A 25,812-nucleotide genomic window follows, 5' to 3' on the forward strand; every position below is an offset into this window, starting at 1 on the left:
GGGAGGTGGATGTCAGGGAACTGCCATCTGAGACGCAGGAGGTGAAAGGGCTCACGGAGGGTGAGAGAGACCATTCAGCTGAGGAGGGGACCAGCAGGGGGAGAAGTGGAGTTCCAAGGGAAAGTGAGTCGGAGGGGGGGCTCAGAGACACTTCAAGCAAGAACAGTGGGGAGGTTTCAGGACCTCCTGTAGGGACACCCACTCCTCGCCGGAAACTGTCACGCCGAGAGTCCAGAAGACGCGTTTCCGTTAAGGAGCTTTTATGCTGGAAGAAGTTCCGTAAACGCCCACTGTCCGATTCAACGAGCGACTGATGGAGCCATGCTTAAGGAGCTCCGTCACAGACAGAGGTTTGTGGACTTAGCCAAACTCTGAGGGACTAGGATTTTACGCACAAGCAGCTCACCATCCCATCACATTAGGTGTGTGTTAGGAGTAGCAGTGCTGTGTATGGTTAAGAGAGAGAGAGAAAGAAAGGATTTATTTTGCTTTGTTTTGTATGCAGAAACTCTGCTGGTTTTATTTTTCCTTTTAATAAATCCTGTAAATAGTTATTCTGAGTCTAGCTGGCTAGTCATTTCCACCTCAACTAGCTTCTTCGCTGTGCAGGAAAACTCTGCTACGTTTGGGCTAAAGCCATTAGAGCTATGCCTGACACTTCAAAGTTCCATGAGTACTTGTCCTCCGCTCTTCCTCAGTAGCATGTTGGACGCCTTCCGACCTGAGGGGCTCATCTTCCAGCGTCATAACTTTTATATGCCTGTTGTCTTTGTCCATGGAGTTTTCTTGGCAGGGATACTGGAGTGGCTTGCCGGTTCCTGCTCCAGGTGGATCACGTTTGGTCAAAACTCTCCACTATGACTTGTCCATCTTTTGTACTTATCTGCTTGTAATTGTCCCAAATAGTGGTGACTTGCAATAGTTCCAAAGTCTATGTCTCCACTTTATTCCTTATTTGTAATCCCATGGCATTTTGACTTGATGTTTAATTCACAAACAGGCTGGAGTTCCAATTGGCACGTCTTTCTTGGCAGGCACTTGCAGTCTTTTGGGGCAGTAAAGTTACTTTGGAAGCTGTTCCAGGCTCTTTCCCACTTTTTGGGGTTTCCCCACAGAAGTGCCAAGAGTTCCCTGCTAGCTCCCCTTTTATGCCTCCAGACCCCAGAGTCTGGGATTTTTTCTTTCCCCTTTTGCTCTTCAGGTTCCTCCAGCTGTCAGTAAGTTTTTTACTTTGTAACTCAATAGGCAACTTGATACAATTATTCTAGTATATATCCGTTAGAATGTAACCATCCTCCAAGTCAGAGTTAAATGTTTCAACTCTCTGTTGCTGTAAGCAGTCTCTGTGTCCCATTCACAAAAAAATCCCTTTGCAGAGCTCATCCGCAGAAACCGGAAGGTGACTTCCTGTTTTGCTTCCCTTTCACCAAATTGCCTTATTAGCCTCTAATTTTAAGTTTTAAATGTTTTATTTGACTTTTACCTCTAATTGGAAGATCTACTGCTTCTGGTGACGGTTCGTGGCTTTGGCAATATGGTACGATGAAGCCGCGAGTGAACTCAAGCCTCTTCCCCTCCCCCCCCCCCACAACAGCGGCCGGGAGATGTTTGGGGGGGGTGAGTTTTCTTTGCTCCGCTGGAGCCTTAGGGTCTCCACTCTTCCATGGGGGGGGTTGTCGGGGATGCGTCGAGCCCTGGCAGCACCCTCAACCCCTAATTTGCCGGACCTGTGTGGTCCGAAACAAAAATATTTTGAGCATGCCAATAAATCAGGAAAACATCTAGCATGGCAGTTGAAGAAAAGTGAACAAAGAAACTCCATAAATAAAATTAGCATAAATGGAAAGATCACAGATAAGATGAAGGAAATAAGAGCAGCATTTGCAAAATATTTCTCAGAATTGTACAGGAAAGGGAAGGAGAAAATTTCTAAAATAGAGGAATAAATTAAAAGTAGTAATCTACCAAAAATAGAAGAACAAATGGTGATCTTAAATACTCAAATAACAGTTCAAGAAGTGGTAGAGGCAAAGAATGGCAAGTCTCCTGTCAGTGTTGAGTTATGAGTGCTCAGCGAAGATAAGAGTCCGGGAATCCAGCCATATTTACAAAGGTTTATTGCCTCTTTGAAGCTATTTACAGAGCAGTTCAAAAGTGCGACTCAATCATGGTCGGTTAGTTGTCCTGACTGTCTTGCTTTCGTTTTTGGCCAGCAGAGCCACCTCCGGAACCCGGCCCCGCTCCTTCCTCTCTGACGAGAGGCACTTGGCCCAGGAAATTCCTCCTCCCTCTCAGATTCACTCCCCTCTGACCCCCCTTCTTCTTCTCTCTCTTCCAAAGACGAACAGCTGCTTATTAAAGGAACTTTCTCCTGGTAAGTTCCCATTCCCTCCTCCTTCTTTGGCGCCAGTTCCCTGACATCTCCAGACCCAGATGGGTTAAAGGCAAAGTATTATAAAAAATTAAATGAACAATTGGTAAACCCATTGAAAGATGTCATGAATGAGATATTGATTACAGGTGAAATTCCAGAAACACGGAAAGAGGCTTTGTCAGGGAACTGCCATCAGAACAGGGGCGGGAAACAGAGGGGCGGTTGTGTTACAGGGAGCCTCCGAAAATCTTGCGAAGCAGTTCCTCTTCCGGTGATGAGGGAAACCCCACCTCCAGTGGGGAAGAGGTGAAAGGACCAGAGGATGCTGGTGGAAGCCTCAGCACCACGTCTGGCAAAGCCGGCCAGGAGGGAAGCACACCCTCTCCTTTGCCCACCCTGCGCAGAAGTCTAAAGTGCAAAGAGGGAAGGAAGAGGCTGGGCGTAACAATGCTTTTATGCTGGAGGAGGTCCAGGAAACAGGCACTCCCAGATTCTGCTAGCGATTGAGGCAGACATGAACTTTGGGGTTCTGCACTGTAAATAGTTTGCACCTGGTCCTGCCTGGTTACTCATGAGCAGCCACCCTTGCCATCTGACAAGCTTATATCACAGTAATTCCAAAACAAGATTCAGATTTGCTGCAAATTAAAAATTATAGGCCTATCTCATTGTTAAACAATGATTATAAATTATTTGCAAACATTTTAGCAAACAGAATGAAAAAAATATTAAATGAGTATATACATCAATATCAGGCAGGATTTCTTCCAGGTAGACAAATGAAGGAGAATATAAGAAATATTCTGAATGTAATTGAATAGCTGGAGGTTAAAAATGAAAAGAAAGCAGCAATGATGCTTATTGATGGTGAAAAAGCTTTTGACAACGTTTCTTGGAATTTTATGACAAAATTACTTGAAGAAATTAATTGTGGATCTAAATTTTTAAAGGGAATACAAGAAATATATACAAGGGAATACAAGCAATATATTCAGTTTGGAAGATGGCGTCGTTAGTGGTAGCTCCGCATCAGTTGATGCGGTTTTTATTATTTTTATCAGTCTTTTATTAGCTTTTATCAGTCGCAGTATTTTATCCCTGTCATTTGGCAGCTATTATATTCACAAAGCTTGAGTTAAGGGCTTGAGTTAAAAGTCTTAGAGAAAGTCTAGGAAAGTCTCAGAGAAAGCCTTAATTAGCTCCAGCTCAACTAAACCTACCAACTACCTATCAGCGGGAGTGGAGATTAAACACCCTATCTTGGGAGGACACCGAGCTTCCTAATTTATGGCAGAAATTAGTAGCGGCTCTATCTCTGGGAAAATGTCTAGGAAAAAGAAGCAACCGTCCTCATCTCCACAAGTGAGCCCACAGCAGAAGAGCAAGCAGAGTAAAATGGATGATTTTGTAAGAGCACAGAACTCAGAACCTACTACATCAAATAGAACTCATTACCAGGTAGGTGGGGATGCTTTAATGGGTGGAGATCACCCAGGGGAGAATGCTGAGATGAGTGCTCATGAACTATCCCATGATCTACTATCTGAGGGGGCACTGCTCTATGCGGAAATACTAGCGGACCACTGTCTGCTGACAGCAAGAACAGTGGAGGAAATTAACATCAAATTAGAAAAGGTAACGTCTCTCCTGATGGAGTTGGTGCTTCTGGCGGCCAGAAATAGCTCCCTCAATACTAAAGAGGCTGACCACAGTGCTGCCCTCCCCCAAGACCATCATGTACAGGGGTGTAACCGGTCTGGACTTGATAACCGAGAGACTACAAATAGTAAAAACAACAAAAGCAAAAGTAGGGATCTGATCCTACAAAGCACTCAAGTAGCTCTCGATATATATCCTTTTAATGGTATGCTGCCTTACTGGAAATCAATCGACAGTGTGAAGAGAAACTTTAAGCTTTTACTAAATATCCATTGCAACACTCTGATTGCGATAAACTTGCTTTGCACGGACCCCCAGCACACTAGGCTCATGCTGACATTTTCCAACTCGGCTACCCCTAAAAAGCTCCTGAAAGATAGGGCCCTCTTACAGGACTATAATATTGAGTTGAGGCGCGTTTTTAAAGACACAGAACGAAAACAACTACTGCCAAACTTGTCGTATAGCCGGACCGACCCCAAGCAATCAACGCCCTCTCTGCTGAAGGGCTTTCGCCATAGGGCCATGATTCATTCAGAAGGGCCATCAAAGATGGATATGTGCAGTGAACCCAGCTGTAACACTCCCTTGGAGAGGAAAACATCAGAGCAAAAAGGCCAAACACAAAAAGAACGCCAGCCCAATCTAGATAATTCAAAGATAGGACACTCCATTACGCCTTTGGTAGATCCAGAATTTCACCACTCTTTACCCCGGCTGGAATCTGATCAGCCAATGCCAAGTGACGCTCCTCCCAAGGGAAATGCGACACACAGAAAGCCAGAGACAGATTTAATTATCTTTGACGAAGACCCCCCAATGGTCCCAGCAATTCAGATAACACCATCGATGCCGGGAAATCGGGAAAATGCTGCAACTCAACCCCGAGAACAACAATACCGTGCATATCCTAAGAATGGTTGCATCACTACCGAACCAGTGGGAGAGCTGATAACAATTTCCCCACCACAATGAAGTCAAGCCAATTATGAAACGTGCAGCATTAACATTTTCTCATGGAACATAGCGGGTTGGGCCAACAAACTTGGGGACGAGCCATTTTGTGAATATATAACGTGTTTTGACATAATAATGCTGCAGGAAACCTGGGCAACTGACAACATAGTTCTCAACAGTTACCGTGCCTATGAAATCAAGACCTCTAAACCACTTGGAAGGGGACGACGGGGGGGGGGGCCTAGTAACTCTGGTTTCCACTAAATTGGCGTCACAGGTTACTGAGTGCTCAGTTTTCAAGCAGCTGGCACTGGGGATCACTTTGCATCTGGAATCCAAGAGTATCATTCTTGTTTCAGCTTATATCCCACCATATACAGTGCAAACACAGATTGAGAGCACATGGCGTAAATTCCATAGTTTCCTTTATTCCCTACAAATTAAGTACCCCAGATCACCATTTTACCTAATGGGAGATATGAATGCCAGAATAGGCTCAAATGATAGCCAGGAAATAAAATTCCCAATATTAAGAGATCTAAAGGAAAATAGTGCCCTCTTTCTAAACCCAACCCCTCATAGACATTTGAAAGACTGCCAAATCAACTATGCTGGCTTCTGCCTGGCTTTTTTACAAATAAGTCTTGACCTTATCATTGTTAATGGGGTATTCCCCGAGGACAGAGAAGGCGAGTACACATTCATAAATACAAATGGAGCCAGCATAATAGACTACTGTCTCACCAACAGGGAGGCCTTTGAATCAATTAAAAAATTCAACATAGATAATAGGACTGAAAGCGATCACCTACCTGTAATCGTCTCCATTACTGGCCAAAATTCAATTCAGCGCTCTTACATAGAACATGAGGATATAGATAAAGCAAATGATCCAGCATTGCGTAGAAAAAAATGGACACCTGAGATAGCAATTGCAGTGGAGAATAGATTGAATTCACAAACTGCAATTAAGTTAAGATCAATTATAATAAACAATTTATCAATAGATTCCTCCCTGACGGCTTACCAAAATCTCATTGAGTCCTTGCAGGATGTGGTCTCTATCAACATAAACTCAGCTGGCAAGCCACGCACTGCTAAAGGGCGCTGTTGGTTTGACCAAGAGTGCCGCACAAAGAAGAAAGCCTTAAGGAACGCTTATTTGGCCTATAGAAACGCTGGACTAAATTACTTACCTCCATCTTATTTCAAAATAAAAAAAGAGTATAAAGCCCTTTTGGCTTAAAAGAAAAGGCAGTCCGAACAAAATTCCTGGTCCCTGCTATTGAATGCCTCACTAAACAATGAAACTAAACTCTTTTGGCAACTGGTCTCCGACTCAATGAAAAATAGCTCTTCAGCCCCCAGCTGTGTCATTCCAGTTCAGGTTTGGGAGAACCACTTCAGAAATATATTTATGGAAAATCCAAACCTCCCTTCCAGCTTCCAGGATGATGACAGGGCAGAATTGTCACTGCTCCCTCATTGGAGGCCTGTTACTGTGGAGGAAGTCTATACATTAATTGGGAACCTGAAGAGCGGAAATGCTCCGGGGAAAGACTTTATCCCAGCAGAGTTGATTACATCAAACCAGCACTGATGGGCTCCGCTTCTGGCAGCACTTTTTTAAAAAAATAATTTTTATTAACAGGCCAATCAAATCACATTAATTCCAAATCACATTAGTTCCAAATTATACAGCCAATTTTTTAAAATTTTGTTGGGGGTACCCATACTTCGAGCTCCGAAAGGGATCCAAACATCACTCTTGCTGCTGCTTTAATTACACAGTTCTGTCCAGATAGTCTCTTTGTTATTTTCCTCAACTTCTTGTTGTTATCATATATTCCTTTCTTTGTGATCTCTGATAATCTTCACAAGCGGGTTGAAAACAAACATATCCTGTGTGGATTTTACACTCTCCAAGAGCCATATCGCATAAAGGACAGACGCCATTTCCACACCTCCATAAAGAACATTCCCACAGTCTGTCCGTTGATTTCCACAGGCCTGTCAATCTGTATTTCAGGGGGCTCTGCCAGGTCAAATTCACATTCTGATAACCATACATTCACATTCCGATGACCATGGTCCTCCTTCCCCTCGTCCTCCTGTGGGCAGGCCTGTCTTAACGAATCTCCATTTATAACTGCGTCACAAAGCTTTCTTTCCATTCCCGATGATTCCCACCAGTCCTCTCTTTGATCAGTAATTCATTTCCACACAGTTATTAATCTCCTGCATGTGATTAGTAATTTGCAACGATTCTTTCTCTCTGGGGGGGAGGGTTATTGGGTACTCACATAAGACAAAAAAGAAAAGTTTTTTCCTCCCCCACCCTTTCCATTTCGCTCTGACATACCTATCTTTTAATGATGAGTCTTCACTTAATTTATTGTCCAGCCTGTCGCTCCGCATCACAGAGATCCCATTAATCAGCAGTCTTTACTCCCGATCTTCGCTTGAAGTATGTGCATTTGCTTCTTTTTCCAATTACCGTACTTTTCTCTCTATAACACGCAGATTTTTTCTCCTAAAAAGTAAGGGGAAACGTCTGTGCGTGTTATTGAGCGAATGTGTGGTCCCTGGAGCCGACCCTCCCGAGCGCAGGGGAAAAATCAGGCAAAAATCCAATCACGTGCATCAGGGAGAAGGGAGCTCCATGAGAGAGGAAGCTGTTGCTTTCCTGCATTCTGCCTCAGGGCCTTACTGCCCACCCTCTTCTGTTTCGGTTGCTGTTTGCTCAAACGGAACAAAGAGCAGGCAAATCCCCTCCCCTCCAGGCAAGCAGAGGGGAAAGGAAAGGATCTCCGTGCTCCGGTGCTGCTGTGTCCAGGGAAGCATTTTAGGGACTCGCAAGCAGCCGGAAAACATGCAGGTGGGAGAGAGAGAGAGAGAGAGAGAGAGAGAGAGAGAGAGAGAGAGAGAGAGAGAGCTGGCTTGGGGGTGTGTGTGTGGGAAAACTTTTGCCTTCCTTTCCTCCCGCCCGTTAAACCCCTCTCCTGCATTCTTAGCCAGCTGCTTCTCTGCACACCCCTCTCGTGCTGCTTGTCCCTTCTGTGTTTTTCCTTCCCTCCCCACTTAAAACGTGGTTACAAAGCACGGATCCACATGGATCCTCAGGATCTTTGCTTTGGGTCACCCCAAATTCGCCATCAGATCACATTACATGTCCATGGCTACAGCCTGCACCAAACAAATCATGCACCCACTGTTGCCTGGGGCTGCAGTGGGGCAAAAACGTGGTTACAAAGCATGGATCCACATGGATCCTCAGGATCTTTGCATTGGGTCACCCCAAGTTCACCATCAGATTACATAGCATGTCCATGGCTACAGCCTGCACCAAAAAAATCACGCACCCACTGTTGCCTGGGGCTGCAATGGTGCAAAAACGTGGTTACAAAGCACAGATCCACAGGGATTCTCAGGATTTTTGCATTGGGCTACCCCAAACTCACCATCAGATCACATGTCTGTGGCCACAGCATGAGGCACAAAAATGATACATCCACTGTTTCATTCAGAATTTCCCCCCCTTGTTTTCCTCCTCTAAAAACGATGTGTGTGGTATGGTCAGGTGCGTGTTATAGAGCGAAAAATACGGTATATATTTCGAGCTGATGCAAACCAGTGCGCGATTAGAGACAGCATCCAGGAGAAGCTGACCCCACCCGAGGGCTTCGTGCCTAGTGCCCTCACCCCCTTCTTTCAAATCCGTGGGTGAATTATGGGCACAGCAGGCAAGGCAGTGCCCCCCATTCCCTTGGGGGGCAAGGGAGGCTGCATACTCCCATATCAGCCTCTTAATTACCTCGTGTGGGTCGGAGAGATGTTATTGTCGGCCATCTTCCAATGCGCCCCCTGGTGGCCCCCCCTTCTGGCAGCACTTTTTACGGTAGTAAATAACTTGGGTAAAGTACCATATAGCTGGAAACATGCTATAGTAGTCCCAATCTTTAAGAGAGGCCACCCAAATGTACCCTCCAATTATAGGCCAATTAGCCTGCTTTCAATAATTGGGAAGCTGTATGCCCGATTCCTCAGTAGCAAACTGACAACTTTTCTAAATGAACATAATATACTATCTGAAGCCCAGGCAGCCTTTCGTGAGAACCATTCAACATCAGACCACTGTCTAATGCTGTCCTTCTTAGCTGAGAAGTATACCAGGCCTCTACAGGGTAAACTCTTCATTGCCTTCATGGAACTGAAATCAGTGTTTGATTCCATCCCCAGATCCCAGCTATGGTCCAAATTAAATCTGATTTTTCAGGACAAACGACTCCTCTTTCTTATAAAAGCACTGTACAATGGAACCAAACTGCAAGTCCGATGCGGTCGGCAGGGACAGTTATCAAACAGTATCAAGATGACTAGGGGGGTGAGACAGGGATGCATTTTGGCCCCCACATTGTTTTGTCTATTCTTAAATGACCTAGAAGAGAGCTAATGGACCCAGATGGACACATTCCAAAAATAGGAATGAGAAGGACCCCCTTGTTGTTATATGCAGATGACGCGGCCATCATCTCACATTCCAGACCGGTTTGAAATATCTACGATCTCTGCTGCAGGTACCCAACTGTGTCCCCAACTCCATAGTTCTGTTAGAAGCTGGTGAATGCCCAATTTCAACTAAAGCATGGTGGGCTGCCCTAAAACATTGGCTCAGGATTTCAGTGTTTGAGCTAGGGAAGGGTTTGTACCAACACCTGACCAATGAGGAGTTTGTCAGCAAATGGCAGAAAACCATGGCTAGAAAAGCCACCTCTATCGGTCTGTCACCCCTCCAACTGTATTACCTGGGTTATGAAGGCACCCTAAAGACGTTAAAGCAAAGATTATAGGATAATGCACACAGTGACTTGCGATCTCGATCACACGCAGTCTGTAGTCTGCTGGCAGTAGGAGTACAATATGGGCATGTCTTTAAGTTAACATCTTACATTAAAAACCTGACAGTCCCAAATTATCGAAGGCTTTTCACCAAAGTCAGACTAAACGTCTTTCCTTCTGCAGTGTTGGATGGCAGGTTGAGAGGAGTTCCCTACCAGGACAGACTTTGCTCGTGTGCTCAAAACATCGATTCCATAAAACATATTTTGCTGCACTGTGCAAAATGTGAGCAAGCCAGGGCTGAACTGATATTACCCTTGCTGGTACCTTTCCCGGGAAAATCAGAGGCTCACTATGTCAGGTTCCTATTGGAAGACCGGACATACGCTAGAACATTAGCAGTGGCAAAGTTTTTATCAGTGGTTGCAAGAACCAATGATCCCTATCTTTTGAACAAAATGCTTGTTTAACCTGAAGGTAGGCTATATGAATTGTACATTGCTTTGTAACGATTTGTTGGGTCTCTGAACCGTAATAAAGATTGATTAATTGATTGATTGATTGATATTAAGAACAAAAAGCTAAATTAATTGTAAATCAGGTGATAACGGATGATTGTAAGATACAAAAAGGAACTAGACAAGGTTGTCCGCTATCACCGCTTTTGTTCATTCTGGTCCTGGAAGTACTTGCCAGAAATATAAGATAAAAACTGGGGGAAGTGTGTACAAACTGAAAGCATATGCTGATTATTTAGTGATTACAGTGGAAGATGCAAAAAATTATCTCCCTAGAGTTATAGAAAAAAATCAAAAAATTGGGGAAGTGGCAGGATTTAAATTAAATAGAAATAAAACTAAGTTGTTAGTAGAAAATCTGAAGGAAGAAGAGAAAAAAGAGTTGCAGCAAAGTATTAAGATAGAAGTCCATAAAAAAGTAAAATATTTAGGGATATGGTTAACTGTAAAAAATATAAATATTTACAAAGATAATTATGAAAAAGTGTGGCTTGAGATAAAAAGAAATTTGGAAATATGGAGTAGAATGAACCTCTCCCTACTAGGAAAAATAGCAGAGGTAAAAATGAATGTTCTGCCAAAAATGCTCTTTCTCTTCCAGACAGTCCCAGTAATGGTGAAAGATGATTGCCTCAAAAGATGGCAGAAGGAAATTTCCAAGTTTATCGGGGGGGGTGGGGAGGCCAAGGATAAAGCATAAGATATTTACAGACACAAAAGAAAGAGGTGGTTTTGCTCTCCCAGCTGCATGTTTGGTATGGAACAGGGACTGGATTAAACTGGAAAAGGAAGAAGCATTGGACTTAGAAGGCCACGATAACAGATTTGGATGGCATGCATATTTATGGTATGGGAAACAAAAAGTACATAAAGGATTCTACAATCATATAATTAGGAAATCATTAATGAGGGTTTGAGAGAGATACAAAGATTTAATAGAATAAAAGACACCTTGGTAGCTTTCACCAACTGAAGCTCAAACCACTTGGGAAAAATGGGAAGTGGCTTACATACAGTGATTTATTAAAAGATCAAGAAGGAAAATGGAAATTAAAAGAATACGAGGAAATAAAAGATCATTTTCAGAGTTGGTTACATTACGGGCAACTACATGAGCTATACAAAGAAGACAACAAGAAAGAATTTAGTTATACCACTTCTAGTGAAGTTGCTGAAGGGTACATATAGTCCCGTTAGAATGGGAAACAAAGATGAGGAGGTAAAATCGGTCATGATCAAATGGGCACAAGATATAGGACATAACATACAATTTGAGGATTGGGAAGACTGGAAAACAGATTTAAAATTTACAGACTGTTCTCTTTTGAAAGAAAACTATATGAAAATGATGTATAGATGGTATATAACACCAGTACAGATAGCAAAAAATGTATAAAACTGGTCAAACATATGTTGGAAATGTAAAGAAAAGGAGGGGACGTTTTATCATATGTGGTGGGAATATAGAGAAATTTAAAAATTTTGGGAAATGATATATAATGAATTGAAGAAAATGTTTAAAATGACATTTGTAAAAAAAAACAGAAGCATTTTTGTTAGGGATTGTAGGACAAGACCTGCCAAGGAAAACAAAGAATTTATTTATGTATGCTACAACAGCGGCAAGAGTCTTGATAGCACAAGGGTGGAAGAATGAGGAAACCCCGACAAAAGAACAGTGGCAAGAGAAATTGAAGAACTACAGTATGCAGAACTGGCTAAGTTGACATACAAACTGCAAGATAAGGACAACTGTGACTTTAAAGAAGAATGGGAACTTTTTACAAATTACTTAAAAAGACAACAGAATGAATTGGACTCCTTGGCACGTTTTTAATAAACATACACAAATTTATTGACTGTTAACACAGTAGACAGATAATATAAGGACTTAAACAATTTTACAGTATGCGGAGAACAATATGTGGTGAGAAATCAGAGAGAGGAGCTGAGGGAAGTCTCGGGGGAGGGGGGAGGGTTTGATGGGGAGGTGGGGGGAAAGGGGGGGAAATAACGAATATGACATGTTTTGATATTTTGTTATGTTGAATTGTTAATAAAAAACTTTTAAAAAAAGAAAGGAAAAGGGTAAAACCCGGATCTACATGGATCCTCATGGATCCTCCACTTTTTAAAAAATAACTAAAACACATCCAGTGTCAAATCACATCTGGAAACCAGGCCTACAACCTGGACTATAAAAACGTGGATACAACACTTTGCTGCACTGCAGCACCACAAAAACATGGATCCGAGGCATGGATCCTCATGAATTCATATGATTCTTATATTGAAACAAAATAAAACCACCATGATACTTTAGACCACGTCTTAGTCTGTAGTAGGCAGCACCACAAAAATCACGCATCCACATTTTTGTGGCGCTGCAATGGCGCAAAAACATGGATAATAATCATAATAATCATAATAATCATAATAATAATAATAATTTATTATTTGTACCGCGCCCATCTGGCTGGATTTCCCCAGCCACTCTGGGCAGCTTCCAACAAAGATTAAAAATACATTAAAATGTCACACATTAAAAACTTCCCTGAACAGAGCTGCCTTCAGATGTCTTCTAAATGTCAGGTAGTTGTTTATCCTCATGTTTTTTGCATTGCACCATGCCAAACTCACCGTCAAATCATACATCATGGCCATGGGCACAGCCTGCACCACAAAAAACACGGATCCACGGCTTCCTGGACACACCGTGGCCCAAAAATCTGGTTTCGAAGCACAGATCTTCATGGATCCTCAGGGTTTTTGCATTGGGTCACCCCTAACTCACCATCAAATCATACATCATGGCCATGGGCACAGCCTGCACCACACAAATCACAAGTTGCACCACAAAAAGCCCCCCACCAGCACTGTTAACGTCACCACTGGAACGTTATTATTAGAGCTGAGAGGAGAATGTACGGCTATATTTTGTACCAAGATACAGTTCATCTTCAAGAACAGATCAAATACATGCCAAAGTATTAAAGAGGAGAAAAAATATGAAACTGCTTACATACTGTCAACTAATAACAAGATTAAAAAAAGACTCTATGGCAAACAGTTAAATCAGAGAAAAGACAAAATTTGAGTCCATCATAACAGAGGACCACCTTTTGGGTAAAATTTACAAACTATTACTCAAATATGACACCAAGCCTGAACTAGTAAAACCTTGTATGACAAAATGGATGCAAAAAATTTAAGAGCAGATTACAGAGGAACAATGAGAACAATTATGAAAAAAGGGGAAAAATTCACTGCAATTTAAGCCCTAAAACAAAATTGGTACAAACATGTTCTTTCGATGGTATATAACTGTGGAAGATATACAGAAGATGAATAATGAAATGAATGGACATTGCTGGAAATATCATAGACCTCAAGGGACATTCTTCCATTTATGGTGGACCTGTGAAAAGACCAAAAAAATTTTGGAGGAAAGTTCATTTCGAAATGCAAAAAATGTAAAAAACTAAATTTGCATTGGACCCCAAAAGTATGCTGTTGGGAATGACTCCTTCAGCTAATGTGAAATCGTCAGTGGAACTATCCAGTTATACAGTGGTGCCCCGCAAGACGAATGTCTCGCAAGACGAAAAACTCGCTAGACGAAAGGGTTTTCCGTTTTTCGAGCTGCTTCGCAAGACGAATTTCCCTATGGGCTTGCTTCGCAAGACGAAAACGTCTTGCAAGTTTGTTTCCTTTTTCGTAAAACCGTTAATACCCAGGGTGCATTGCTTGAAGAGGTTCAGTTGCGACTTGACTTCGAGGAGCAACACATAGCACGCGTTGTGGTAGCCTTTTTTGAGGTGTTTGAAGACTTTGCTGAATTTTTGAAGCTTTTCCAAAACTTCTTTTGCAGCCATTTGGTAAGTCAAACTTTTGAAACTTTTTTGGGGGTTTTTGGATTTTGGGTTGGGGTGTTTGGAATTCAAGGACTTGGTGTTGGGGAGAGGTTTGCAAGAATCTGGGAGCTTGTGTGGTTTTTTTCTGCATTTTTATGATTTTTTGTGACCATTGGGCCACTCTGCTGTTTTTTTAAAAAAAAATTCTGGGTTTGAATTTCTGTGTGCTGGGTGGCTGGGGGAACAGTTGAGGAGGGGTTTGCAAGAATCTGGAAGCTTGTGTGGTTTTTTCTGCATTTTTATGATTTCTGTGACCATTAGGCCATGTTGGTTTTTTTAAAAAAATAATAATTCTGGATTTGAATTTCTGTGTGGTGGGTGGCTGGGGGAACAGTTGAGGAGGGGTTTGCAAGAATCTGGAAGCTTGTGTGGTTTTTTTTTTAAATTTTTATGATTTTCTGTGACCATTGGACCATGTTGTTGTTTTTTTTAAAAAAAATTCTGGATTTGAATTTCTGTGTGCTGGGTGGCTGGGGGAACAGTTGAGGAGGGGTTTGCAAGAAGCTGGAAGCTTGTGTGGTTTTTTTCTGCATTTTTATGATTTTCTGTGACCATTGGGCCATGTTGTTGTTGTTTAAAAAAAATTCTGGATTTGAATTTCTGTGTGCTGGGTGGCTGGGGGAACAGTTGAGGAGGGGTTTGCAAGAATCTGGAAGCTTGTGTGGTTTTTTTTTTTTTGAATTTTTATGATTTTCTGTGACCATTGGGCCATGTTGTTGTTTTTTTTTAAAAAAAATCTGGATTTGAATTTCTGTGTGCTGGGTGGCTGGGGGAACAGTTGGGGAGGCGTTTGCAAGAATCTGGAAGCTTGTGTGGTTTTTTTTTTTAATTTTTATGATTTTTTGTGACCATTGGGCCACTCTGCTGTTTTTTTAAAAAAAATTCTGGATTTGAATTTCTGTGTGGTGGCTGGCTGGGGGAACAGTTGGGGAGGGGTTTGCAAGAATCTGGGAGCTTGTGTGGTTTTTTTCTGCGTTTTTATGATTTTCTGTGACCATTGGGCCATGTTGTTGTTTTTTTAAAAAAAATTCTGGGTTTGAATTTCTGTGTGGTGGCTGGCTGGGGGAACAGTTGGGGAGGGGTTTGCAACAGTTGGGGAGGGGTTTGCAACAGTTGGGGAGGGGTTTGCAATTTCTGTGTGGTGGGTGGGTGGCTGGGGGAACAGTTGAGGTTTTTGATGACTTTGGTGATTTTTAAAGCTTTTCCAAAACTTCTTTTGCAGCCATTTGAGGATTTTGAAGACTTTGCTGATTTGCAGCCATTTCGTAAGTTAAACTTTTAAAAGTTTTTTGGGGGGTTTTGGATTTTGGGTTGGGTGTTTGGAATTCAAGGACTTGGTTCTGGGTTTGAATTGCTGATTTTTTTTTTTCTTTTTCTGAGTTTACGAAGGTAGGAGCTGTGCTGCTATGGGACCCAAGAAGACTGCTGCTGCAGAGGCCGGCAAGAGGAAGAAGGAGAAGGTGACGCTGGAAATGAAGAAGGAGATCATCCGGAAGCACGACGGTGGAATGCGTGTGACAAACCTCGCCAGGGAGTACGGCAGGAACCCATCGACCATCGGCACCATCCTGAAGATGAGGGAGAAGATCCTTGCGACTGATGCAGCCAAGGGAGTCACCAGGATCGTGAAGAACCGCCCAGCTGTTCTGGAGGAGGTCGAGAAGTTGCTGCTCATCTGGTTAGAAGAGAAGCAGCGTGCAGGGGACACAGTGACTGAGGCCGTCATTTGTGAGAAGGCCAAGGCCTTGCACGCAGACCTCGTCCAGGAACAGCCAGGAACCTCAGGCGACCCAGAAGTCTTCAAGGCAAGCAGAGGTTGGTTTGACCGGTTCAAGGCAAGATCTGGAATCCACAGCGTGGTCAGGCATGGAGAGGCTGCCAGTTCTGATGTTCCTGCGGCTGAAGAGTTTGCAGCGGAGTTCCTGGTGGCTGTGAAGATGGAGGGCTACGTTCCACAGCAGGTCTTCACCTGCGACGAGACCGGGCTGTTTTGGAAGAGGATGCCCAAAAGGACTTTCATCACACAGGAGGAGGCCAAGTTGCCTGGCCACAAGCCCATGAAGGACCGTCTGACCCTGCTCTTCTGTGCCAACGCAAGCGGCGACCTGAAGATCAAGCCCCTGCTGGTGTACCACTCGGAGAACCCACGGGCCTTCAAGAAACACAAGGTCGACAAGGAGCGGCTGAGTGTCATGTGGCGATCCAACAGTAAGGCTTGGGTCACACGTGTGCTGTTTGTGGACTGGGTCAATCTTGCTTTTGGCCCTGCTGTCAAACAGTACCTGCTGGACAACGACCTGCCGCTGAAGGCTTTGCTTCTGATGGACAATGCTCCTGCTCATCCTAAAGGCCTTGAGGTGGACTTGCTCGAGGAGTTCAGCTTCATCAGCATCATGTTCCTGCCGCCTAACACCACGCCAGAAGTGGAAGGATTCAAGCCAAAAGTCAGAGGAATTGGCCACCCTCCAGGTGCCCGGCTTGAATCCTTGTTGACCTCCCTGTCTGCGACTCCCGGCAAGATCAGGTGAGATCTCAATCGGCGATCCTTCTCAACGTGAGAAGAACACACCACTCCTCCCCTACCATCCCCAGGGAGGGGAGAGAGACAGACAGAAATGTATTTACATGCCTTTATTTCTGTCCTTCCAGCAGTACAGAGAAAACGTGACTGCACTCTCTCATCACCAACAGCAGAGAGAGAATACTCCTCCCATGTACATCCAGTACAGATCATGTGACACTCTGAGCTAACATCCGGTGCTCAGCGGTGTGAATAGACTGTTCCTTTGTTCCCACGGTACAGTCCCAAAACATCAACATCCTGTTTGGCTATCCAGCCACCTGGAGCACACTGCTGCATTGCTCCTTTTTCGTAACATCCTCCCCCAAAAGAATCAATGCGTGTTGCGGCAAGCAAAGCGTGATCCAGAGAAGAAAACAAACAGTTGTTATACACATAACATTCCCCTGTTGTTACAGTTCCACCCTTGGAACTCCTCGCCACTGGTTTCCCCAGTGTACCTCTCTGGTTGTCTGGCTTCCAAGGAATGAGTGCATCTGCATTACCTTGGCTAGCAACTCTCTGTTGTGTCTTTGTCTCTGACTTAGACACAGCTCCAACCTGTCCTCGGTTGTGTACAACAGCAACACATGCAACAGCTAAGTTAGCAAATTCTTTTGAGTACCTCTTGGGTGGTTCACCCTTTGTAACTCTCTCAGACCTTCGTATGAGGTGCTGATTCTCTCTGCTCACTGGTTCAGTCTCAGGACTCTTTGGAGAACCAGTTCCAATAGTAAACAGTGGTTCATCCTTCACCTGTGAAGGTCTATCTATTGTGTGAGATTGCCTCTCAATGACTGTGACAACTGAGCTCTCCAAGCTATCACTGTCGCTCTCAGTACCACTGTAATCTGTAAAATCATCATCATCATCTGAATTGTCCTCTGTGGGAAATGTGTGTACTATCGCTCTCTCCTGTTCAGGAGCACTCTCTAGAAATTTTGTGAGAATCACCTGTCCAGATTCAGACAAAATTACTCTGTAGAGGCCCTTTTCATATCCCACAAAAATGCCTCTGGCATTCTTTACTCCACCTGGAGCTTCTGTCCTCACATGAGACCCAAAAACCTTGAAATGGGCAACAGAAGGTTTTCTATGGAACAGTTTCTCAAAAGGAGAACTTCCCAACTCTTTTGAAACCTTTCTCAACCACGTATAACAAAACGACATTAGAGACTCCGCCCAGAACTCATGTGGCAGATGTGAACTAAGCAATTGCGCTTTCATCCCCTTTTGCAATTCTTTGTTCACCCGTACACAGACACCCCTGTTCCACGCTTCCGCTGAAACAGCAACCTTGTGTCTTATCCCTTTCTTCTGCAGGAACTCCTGAAAATCCTGTAAAAGAAATATTTGCTTCTCATCTGTGAAAAGAAAATCAATGTTAGCATCATGCATATTTTCAACCTTGTCACAAAACTCGTGAAACCTTTCCACGGCTTCCTGTGGCCTCTTTAACACATAAATCCAGACAAAGTTAGAGAAATGATCCACACACACAAGATAAAATCTTGCATTGCCTCTAGATGGTTCTAGAGGACCAATCACATCAGCATACACCCGCTGAAATGCTCTGTTGACCCCGGTCACCTTCTTGGTCACACCTGCGAGAGAAATCAAGTTAGACTCAGATGCATTACATTCCATGTAATCACTTTGTGCATAAGTCAACAAATACAGTCCATCTTTCTCTCTGGCAGAAAGATACAACTCTCCATCTTTGAAGATCTTGCAGCTCTCAGCATCATAGGACAGTTTCAGTCCTTTCTTTGCAATCTGCGAAACACTCAGCAGATTGAACTTCAATTCCAGAACCAAGTGAACATTGTTTATAGTCAGGTTCAGACTCTTAAGATACACAGTCCCTATCCCGGTCGCTTCCAGCTCCTGACCGTTGGCTTGTTTCACAGCGAAGCTTTGCTTCTTAAACGTTGAAAAGAGTCCTCTGTGTGGGGACATATGAACCGTGCTCCCCGCGTCGATTACAAACGAGTTCCCAACATCTGGCGTGGTTCCTTTCGCCATCAAAGCCTTTGCAGGTTTCACCGAAGACTTGGTATGACCTTTGCCTGACACCTCAGGCTTTGCTGAGCGGCCCTTAGCTCCTTTTGGCTGGCGTGGCTTCTTACAGTTCCGCTGAAGATGCCCAGTCTGTCCACAATTGTAACATTGTACAACGTTCAAAGCTACAGCATTATCTCCAGTAGCAACATCAGTGGGGGAATTAGAACTCCGTTCCTCCCTCCCCCTGTCCTTTACTTCCAGTGCAGCAAGTCTGTCATGTTCGTTCAAAACAACGGCACACACCCTCTCCGCGGTCAAATCTTGAGCCGGGAGGGAACCAAGCTGACTGGCAACCGTTTTGTAAGTCCGATTTAGGCTGTTTATCATCATGAAGCAAAACACTTCCTCCTGTAGACGGAAATTGCGTTCCACCATCTGTTGGCGCAGATATTTCATCTCAGTCAGGTGCGCTTGAACATCTCCATCAGGCGCAAGCCTCAGATTGGTCAGCTTCTCAAAATACAGCAACGCTGAAGAACCAGCATCCCTCTGATGTGTTCTACGCAGCGTCTCCCAAATCTCTCACGCATACTCTAAATTCTGAATATGCACCAATTGGCTATCTGAGACACACAGAATTATAGCCATCCTGGCCTTTAGATTCTGTGATTCCCAACCTCGCGTTGGTGCTGCAGGGATTGGGTTCTCAATCACCTCAAAGATCCTCTGATTCTGCAGCAGGGCCTTCATCTTTACAGACCAAGATGAATAATTGTCATTAGTCAGGGGAGGTGGATAGGGTAAACCTCCCCCCTTCTTGGCATCCATTCTGAATCCAAGTGTCTGCTCTCACTTTCGAGCCATTAAAATCCAAAAGTCTCTTTCAGGTTGTTTACTGCCTACACTGGCAGGCAAACTGCAAGCTGTTTCAGAGTCCTTGCAAAAGTCCTTAGCCAAAACAATCTTTGAGTTCCCAGGCTCTCTAACTGAGCCAGTAACTTTCCACTGTACTGACTGTCGTTGCCTAGCAACTGTGCATACTTTTCTTCAGACAGGAAATCTTATCAACCACAAGAATTCCTGGTATGCAAGCCTTTGCTCTCAGAGCTGTTTCTCCAAACGCAGCTCCCGTGAACCAGAGAATAAATCAATCTGCGTTCACACTTTTTAGCCCGACATTCAGCATACCTTTGGGGCTCCGTTGCCTGGAAAACACCCCCTCTCGGTGTCCAGCCGTCTGTTGAGCTTCTGACTGCACGCAGACGTTATCTTCTTCTTTGGTGCAGAGGATGGCAACGATCCATCGACCTCTCACCTCTCATGCTGATTCCCATGGATCAGATAACCATCGGCTAATGCTACCAGTTGTCGATTTCAAGCCAAAAGTCAGAGGAATTGGCCACCCTCCAGGTGCCCGGCTTGAATCCTTGTTGACCTCCCTGTCTGCGACTCCCGGCAAGATCAGGCGAGATCTCAATCGGCGATCCTTCTCAACGTGAGAAGAACACACCACTCCTCCCCTACCATCCCCAGGGAGGGGAGAGAGACAGACAGAAATGTATTTACATGCCTTTATTTCTGTCCTTCCAGCAGTACAGAGAAAACGTGACTGCACTCTCTCATCACCAACAGCAGAGAGAGAATACTCCTCCCATGTACATCCAGTACAGATCATGTGACACTCTGAGCTAACATCCGGTGCTCAGTACACTGAATAGACTGTCCTTTGTTCCCACGGTACAGTCCCAAAACATCAACATCCTGTTTGGCTATCCAGCCACCTGGAGCACACTGCTGCATTGCTCCTTTTTCGTAACAGGATGTGCAGGCTTTTACACAGCGGCACCACCCTGACAAGCACGTGGCACATGAGCTTGGGAACACTTTTGGTTTTTTTTGTTTTTTAAAATAATATTTATTAATAGTTTCAAGATTACAGAAAAAAAAGAGAAAGAGAAAAAAGAAAAAATAAGAAAAAACAACAACACAATATATGAAAAGGAAAAAAAAAGAAAAAAAACATAAAAAACCAATACATCATCACAACAAAAAAAGGAAAAAAAAAAAATACCAATCCCTTTTTTTGCCTATCTTTACCTTTCATTTGCTTGTTTCATTGACCTCCTCACACCTCCCTTTTTGTATTCTAGCTTAATTAGTTGTTTCAGCAAATTCTTTCCATCTTTCTAACTTTTTATTAAACAATTTATCTTAACCGTCTAACCTATTACTTAACTCAACAAATCCTTACCATCTTTCACCATATTCTGTTATTTAATTTACCTCAATTTATTTAACCTTATCTTACCATAAAATACCTTAAAGCTTAAAACTTAAAACTTATTTATACATAACTCCTTATATCATTTCTACTAAAGCCAGATAGTTTCATTCCAACATTTTCCCCAATATTCATTAATTTACACTAATTCCCAATATAACAATTTTTCTTTATAAACTTTTTTTTTCCAGTCTCCATCCAACGTCCCTTCTTCCTGGTCTCGGGTTACTGTCCATTCCATCTAGTTCATCAACCTGGTAATCTTATGTCCGAGGCTCTTAAGTCTCTTCCATGCCCCTTCTGCAGATCTTCTTCATCTTGTTTATACTTGCACTTTTCCTTGTCTTTTGTTGGTCTCTTTCCTGGTTTCTTTCCTTTCTCATTGGAGAGTAGGTCTCTGGGGGATTCCAAACCAAAATTATCTCCGCTCATCCAACCAGCCCATTCCCCAGAGTCCCACTCCCCGCAGTCGTCAGAATAATCCAAAAAGTATTTAACAACATGTTTCAAAGTCCTTCCGAAATTAAGAGCCTCCTCCTCTCCAGACTTCTCCTGGCCCATTCCAAATTCAATCTTCAAAGACAGTAGCTTATGCTCCTGCGGGGCCTCAGATCTCTCCATTTGTATTGCTTGAGGTGCAACCGCAACCTCGTCCATTATCTTCTGCACTTGTACTTGCCCAGTTAAGACAGGTTCCTGAGTTAGTTCCTGCCCTACAGCCGTCATCAAATCCAGTTTTTTGTTCATCAAATCTACCTTCTCATGCAACTGCTCCAGCAGAGCATTTGTCTTACAGAGAGCAAGCATCAAAGCTTCCTCCCGACACATTATTATTCAAGGTCAAAAGACTAATCCCACGATCTTAATCTTACAGCTGTAGAGTCCCCAAGCAGACTGCAGCAACAATTTAACAAACTCCCTCTAGAGGAGACAATTTTTATTTGTATCCATCTTTTTAAAGCGAGTCCAACAAAGAAAGATTACTTTCGTTTTTCAAGTACTTTGTTTCTTTAAAATGCAAAAGGCAACATTGGAATCAGATTGTTTCTCTTTTTTTTAACTATCTGTCAAAATGCTCCATTCACAGTCAATGAACGTCTCCAACAATTTCTGTCTCTGACACCCCGTTCCCCGGTTTGAGACGATGGAAACTTATCTTTCTTCACTCCCTCCTGCAGGCTTGAACAGTCAAAATTCCCCCCCTTTTCTCCTGTTTCCAAGGGGGTTTTAGTGATTGTAAATGAAGGAAATTTCGACCTTTATAAGCGACTTTCCAGGCTATTAGCTTACAAGGTTTTGCTTCAGTCTATTTACAAAAAGCGGAAGGCGGACTTCCTGTTTTGAACCTTCCCGCTTCGGTGCCAAATTAACAAGTTTCTTGATCCATTTTTTCCGTTTCTACTCACGGGTACTTGTTTTAGAGTCCAATTGTCCACAAGAAAAAGTCAGCACTCTCCGGCAACGGCTATGCGGCTTCACTCCACAAAAGTAGCAGTCGATTCAAAACACCGCGCTGCTCACCCCACGTCGTTTCGGCACCCCAAGAAATGGGGTTCCCTGCGAGTAGGGGAGGCGCTCCTGGTGTCAGCCGAATCCCACGTTCCCAAGCTTCATCCGCCTGGGATTCTTGAGGGGTCTCCGCCTTCGCCACGGCGGCAAGACCCGATTTTTGCGGAGCGGGTTCCTCCCGGTCAGAGGAACTCCGCCATTGCCGATGGCGCTAACCCGGAAGTCCCGACCTTGGGAACACTTTTGATACGAGGGTCATGCCGCCTTTCGGGGAGGTGCTGAAAAGGCGGATGAAGCAGCAGACCATGGACAGGTTCTTCAGCAAGAAGCAAAGAGTGGAAGAGGAACCTTCTTCGAGTGGTCCCCCAGAGTCTTAGAAAATGTATGTACTGTACACTTTGTTGATTTTTAAATGTTTTTCTGTCATGTTTAGAAACTTAATTTATTGTTCCTTCAGTTTTTGGAATGCTCTTTACAGTATGTGTGACTTTAAAGAGCAGTTAATAAACTCTTGTTGTACCAAATTTGGCTTTGTTTGGACTTTTTTTGACCATAGGAACGCATTAATTGAATTTCAATGCATTCCTATGGGATTTCGTGCTTCGCAAGACGAAAAATTCGCTAGACGAAAAAACTCGCAGAACGAATTAATTTCGTCTTGCGAGGCACCACTGTATGACCACAGCAGTCAGAGTGGTGTTGGCTAACATTGAAATCTGACATATGTCCTGAAATGTATGCATGGAAAGAGAAACTATCAGAATATGCAGTAATGGCAAAACTCACCAATTTAGTAAATAATAGACCCATGGAGGAACATCAAAAAAAAACTTGGAATCTTTATATTTTGTATACAGCTTAACAGAACTGTAACAAAATGAGCATATGTATGTATTTGTATAATAGACCTTAGGTTACAAAAATATTTCCTGTTTAAAAATAGAAGCTTTGTGTGTATATGATAAAGAAAAATATATAGTTGAAGAAATCTTGTCTGTCTGATCTAGAAATGAAATCATATTTTTAAATAATTTTTGCTTAAATTTTTATAATCATATATGGTATTTCTCTTATAGCTACCAAGAATTGGAAATAATATTTAGTGCACAAACTTTTGTTTAACTCTTAAAAAATGTCAGCTTGTTGAGTTATTTTGAACCATTGTGATTCAATTTTATATTTGTGCTTAGTACTTTGTAGGATTTGATAATCTTTATAGGTCATTAAAATTTCTAATCTATCTATCTATCTATCTATCTATCTATCTATCTATCTATTTGTCTATCTGTCTATCCCCTCCCCCTTTTCCCTTTCTGTACTTCCCTTATCCCCCTGGTCAGGGGTTCGGGTTCTGGCTCGTGTTCCAAGGATGCTGGCTGTGATGGGGCCGTTTGGTCTTGCATAACCAGCTCACTCAGTCGTGGCTCTGGTTCCGGTGTCTTTCTGGCCTCGCGGGTCCTCTCTGTATTTACTGATTCTGCCTCCCCTGCTGGCCCCTCCTGCTCTACGGGCCTCACTGTTCCCTTGGGACTCCTCTGACCTGTCCTCCTGATTTTCTTCCGGGAATCGTCGCCGTAGCTAGTCGCAGTGGCGGGGCCAGCATTGCCCCCCCTCCGTTAGCACCTCATACGACACGGGGCCAGTGACCCTGGTGACTGTGGCGGGTACCCATGCCGGGCCTGCCCCAAAATTCTTTGAGTACACTGGGTCCTGGGCCATGAAGGTCCGGGGGTTCCTGCCTTTCCCCACCACTACCTTATCCTGAGCTCTGTTGGGGTGAAGGCAGTCCAGTCAGATTGTGAGGCGCTGGCCCATTTGTAGTTCAGTGGGGCTCCGGGCCACTTGTTGAGCTGGGGGTGCTGTGCTGTGCTGTGCTAGAAGGAATGTGGCAAGGCGGTACTCCCAATCCCCTTGCGTCATGCGGCGGAGGGTGTCCTTGGTGGTCCGCACCATGCGCTCTGCTTGGCCATCGGTGGCAGTGTGGAATGGCACCGAGCGGATGTGACGGATGGCTTTCTGCGCTGTGAAGGTCTGGAATTCTCCTGACATGAATGCGATTCCATTGTCTGAGACGAGAGTGTCAGGGAGCCCGTGAGTTGCAAACAGCCTGCGTAGTACCCAGATGGCTGTGGATATAGAAGTGGACAGTACCAGTGCGACTTCCAGCCATTTGGTGTAGGAGTCCACCACTATGAAGAATGTTTTCCCCTGAAAGGGGTCAGTGAAGTCCACGTGCAGGCATAACCATGGTGCTCGGGTGGACTCCCAGAACTGGATTGGGGCCCTTGGGGGATCTGGGCGGGATTCTTGGCAGGCCTGGCAGTGTTCGACCCAGGCCTCTATCCCTCCGTCGATCCCCGGCCACCACACATAACTCCTGGCAAGGGCCTTCATTCTCACTACCCCTGGGTTTGTCTCACATAGGGCTGTGAGGACCCTTTTGTGGAGGGGCTGGGGAACGACGACCCTGCTTCCCCATAAAAGACACCCCTTGTGTGCCGACAGTTCATGTTTACAGGTTGTGTAGCCTGTGAATTCTGGCCCGGGGCTGTTGCTGAGCCATACCCTCCACACCCAGTCCAGGACCCGGGAGACGACCCTATCTTTCTTGGAATGGTGTGCAACTTCTTGTGCCTGAGGGGTCTGCTTTTCGGGGGCAAACAAGCCAAGCAACGGCTTGTGGTCAGTCACCATGGTAAAGGGCCGCCCATACAAGTAATCATGGATTTTTTTTATTCCCTTCACGATTGCCAGACCCTCCTTGTCGATTTGCGAGTAGTTCCACTCTGTTGTGTCGAGTGTCTGGGAAAAGTATGCCACCGGCACCTCTCTTCCATCCAGGAGTCCCAGGACAGCGCTGATGCCGTAGTGCGAGGCGTTGCATGCTGGCACCACCGGCGGCCTCTCGGCGAAGTGTGCCAAGACCGAGTTTGAGACGAGCAAGTCCTTGACTACCTGGAATGCGGCCTCCTGGCGCTGGCCCCACACCCAAGGGGCCCGCTTGTCCAGGAGTCTGTGTAGGGGCTCCGCTACCGCCGCCTTGTGGGGAAGGAAGGCATGGTAAAAGTTCAATAGTCCCAAGAAGGCCTGAAGTTCAGTCTTGCTCTTGGGCGCTGGGGCATCGCAAATGGCCTGTTCCTTGTCCTCAGTTGGGTGGACCCCTTCTGCATCCACCATAAATCCCAGAAAGTCCACCT

At 44.2% G+C, this 25,812-nt stretch overlaps 1 protein-coding gene across 1 annotated transcript; it reads left to right on the top strand.

Moving 5' to 3' along the window:
- Positions 1-13,930: 13,930 nt before the first annotated feature.
- Positions 13,931-25,549, top strand: LOC128405976 (tigger transposable element-derived protein 1-like). Its single transcript, XM_053373031.1, has 3 exons — positions 13,931-14,225; positions 15,484-16,171; positions 25,457-25,549. Exons 2-3 carry the CDS (start codon positions 15,668-15,670, stop codon positions 25,547-25,549), a joined length of 597 nt encoding a protein of 198 aa, XP_053229006.1. The 5' UTR covers positions 13,931-14,225; positions 15,484-15,667.
- The last annotated feature ends 263 nt before the right edge of the window (positions 25,550-25,812 follow it).

Source organism: Podarcis raffonei, chromosome W, assembly GCF_027172205.1.
Source record: "Podarcis raffonei isolate rPodRaf1 chromosome W, rPodRaf1.pri, whole genome shotgun sequence".
NCBI classification, from domain to species: Eukaryota; Metazoa; Chordata; class Lepidosauria; order Squamata; family Lacertidae; genus Podarcis; species Podarcis raffonei.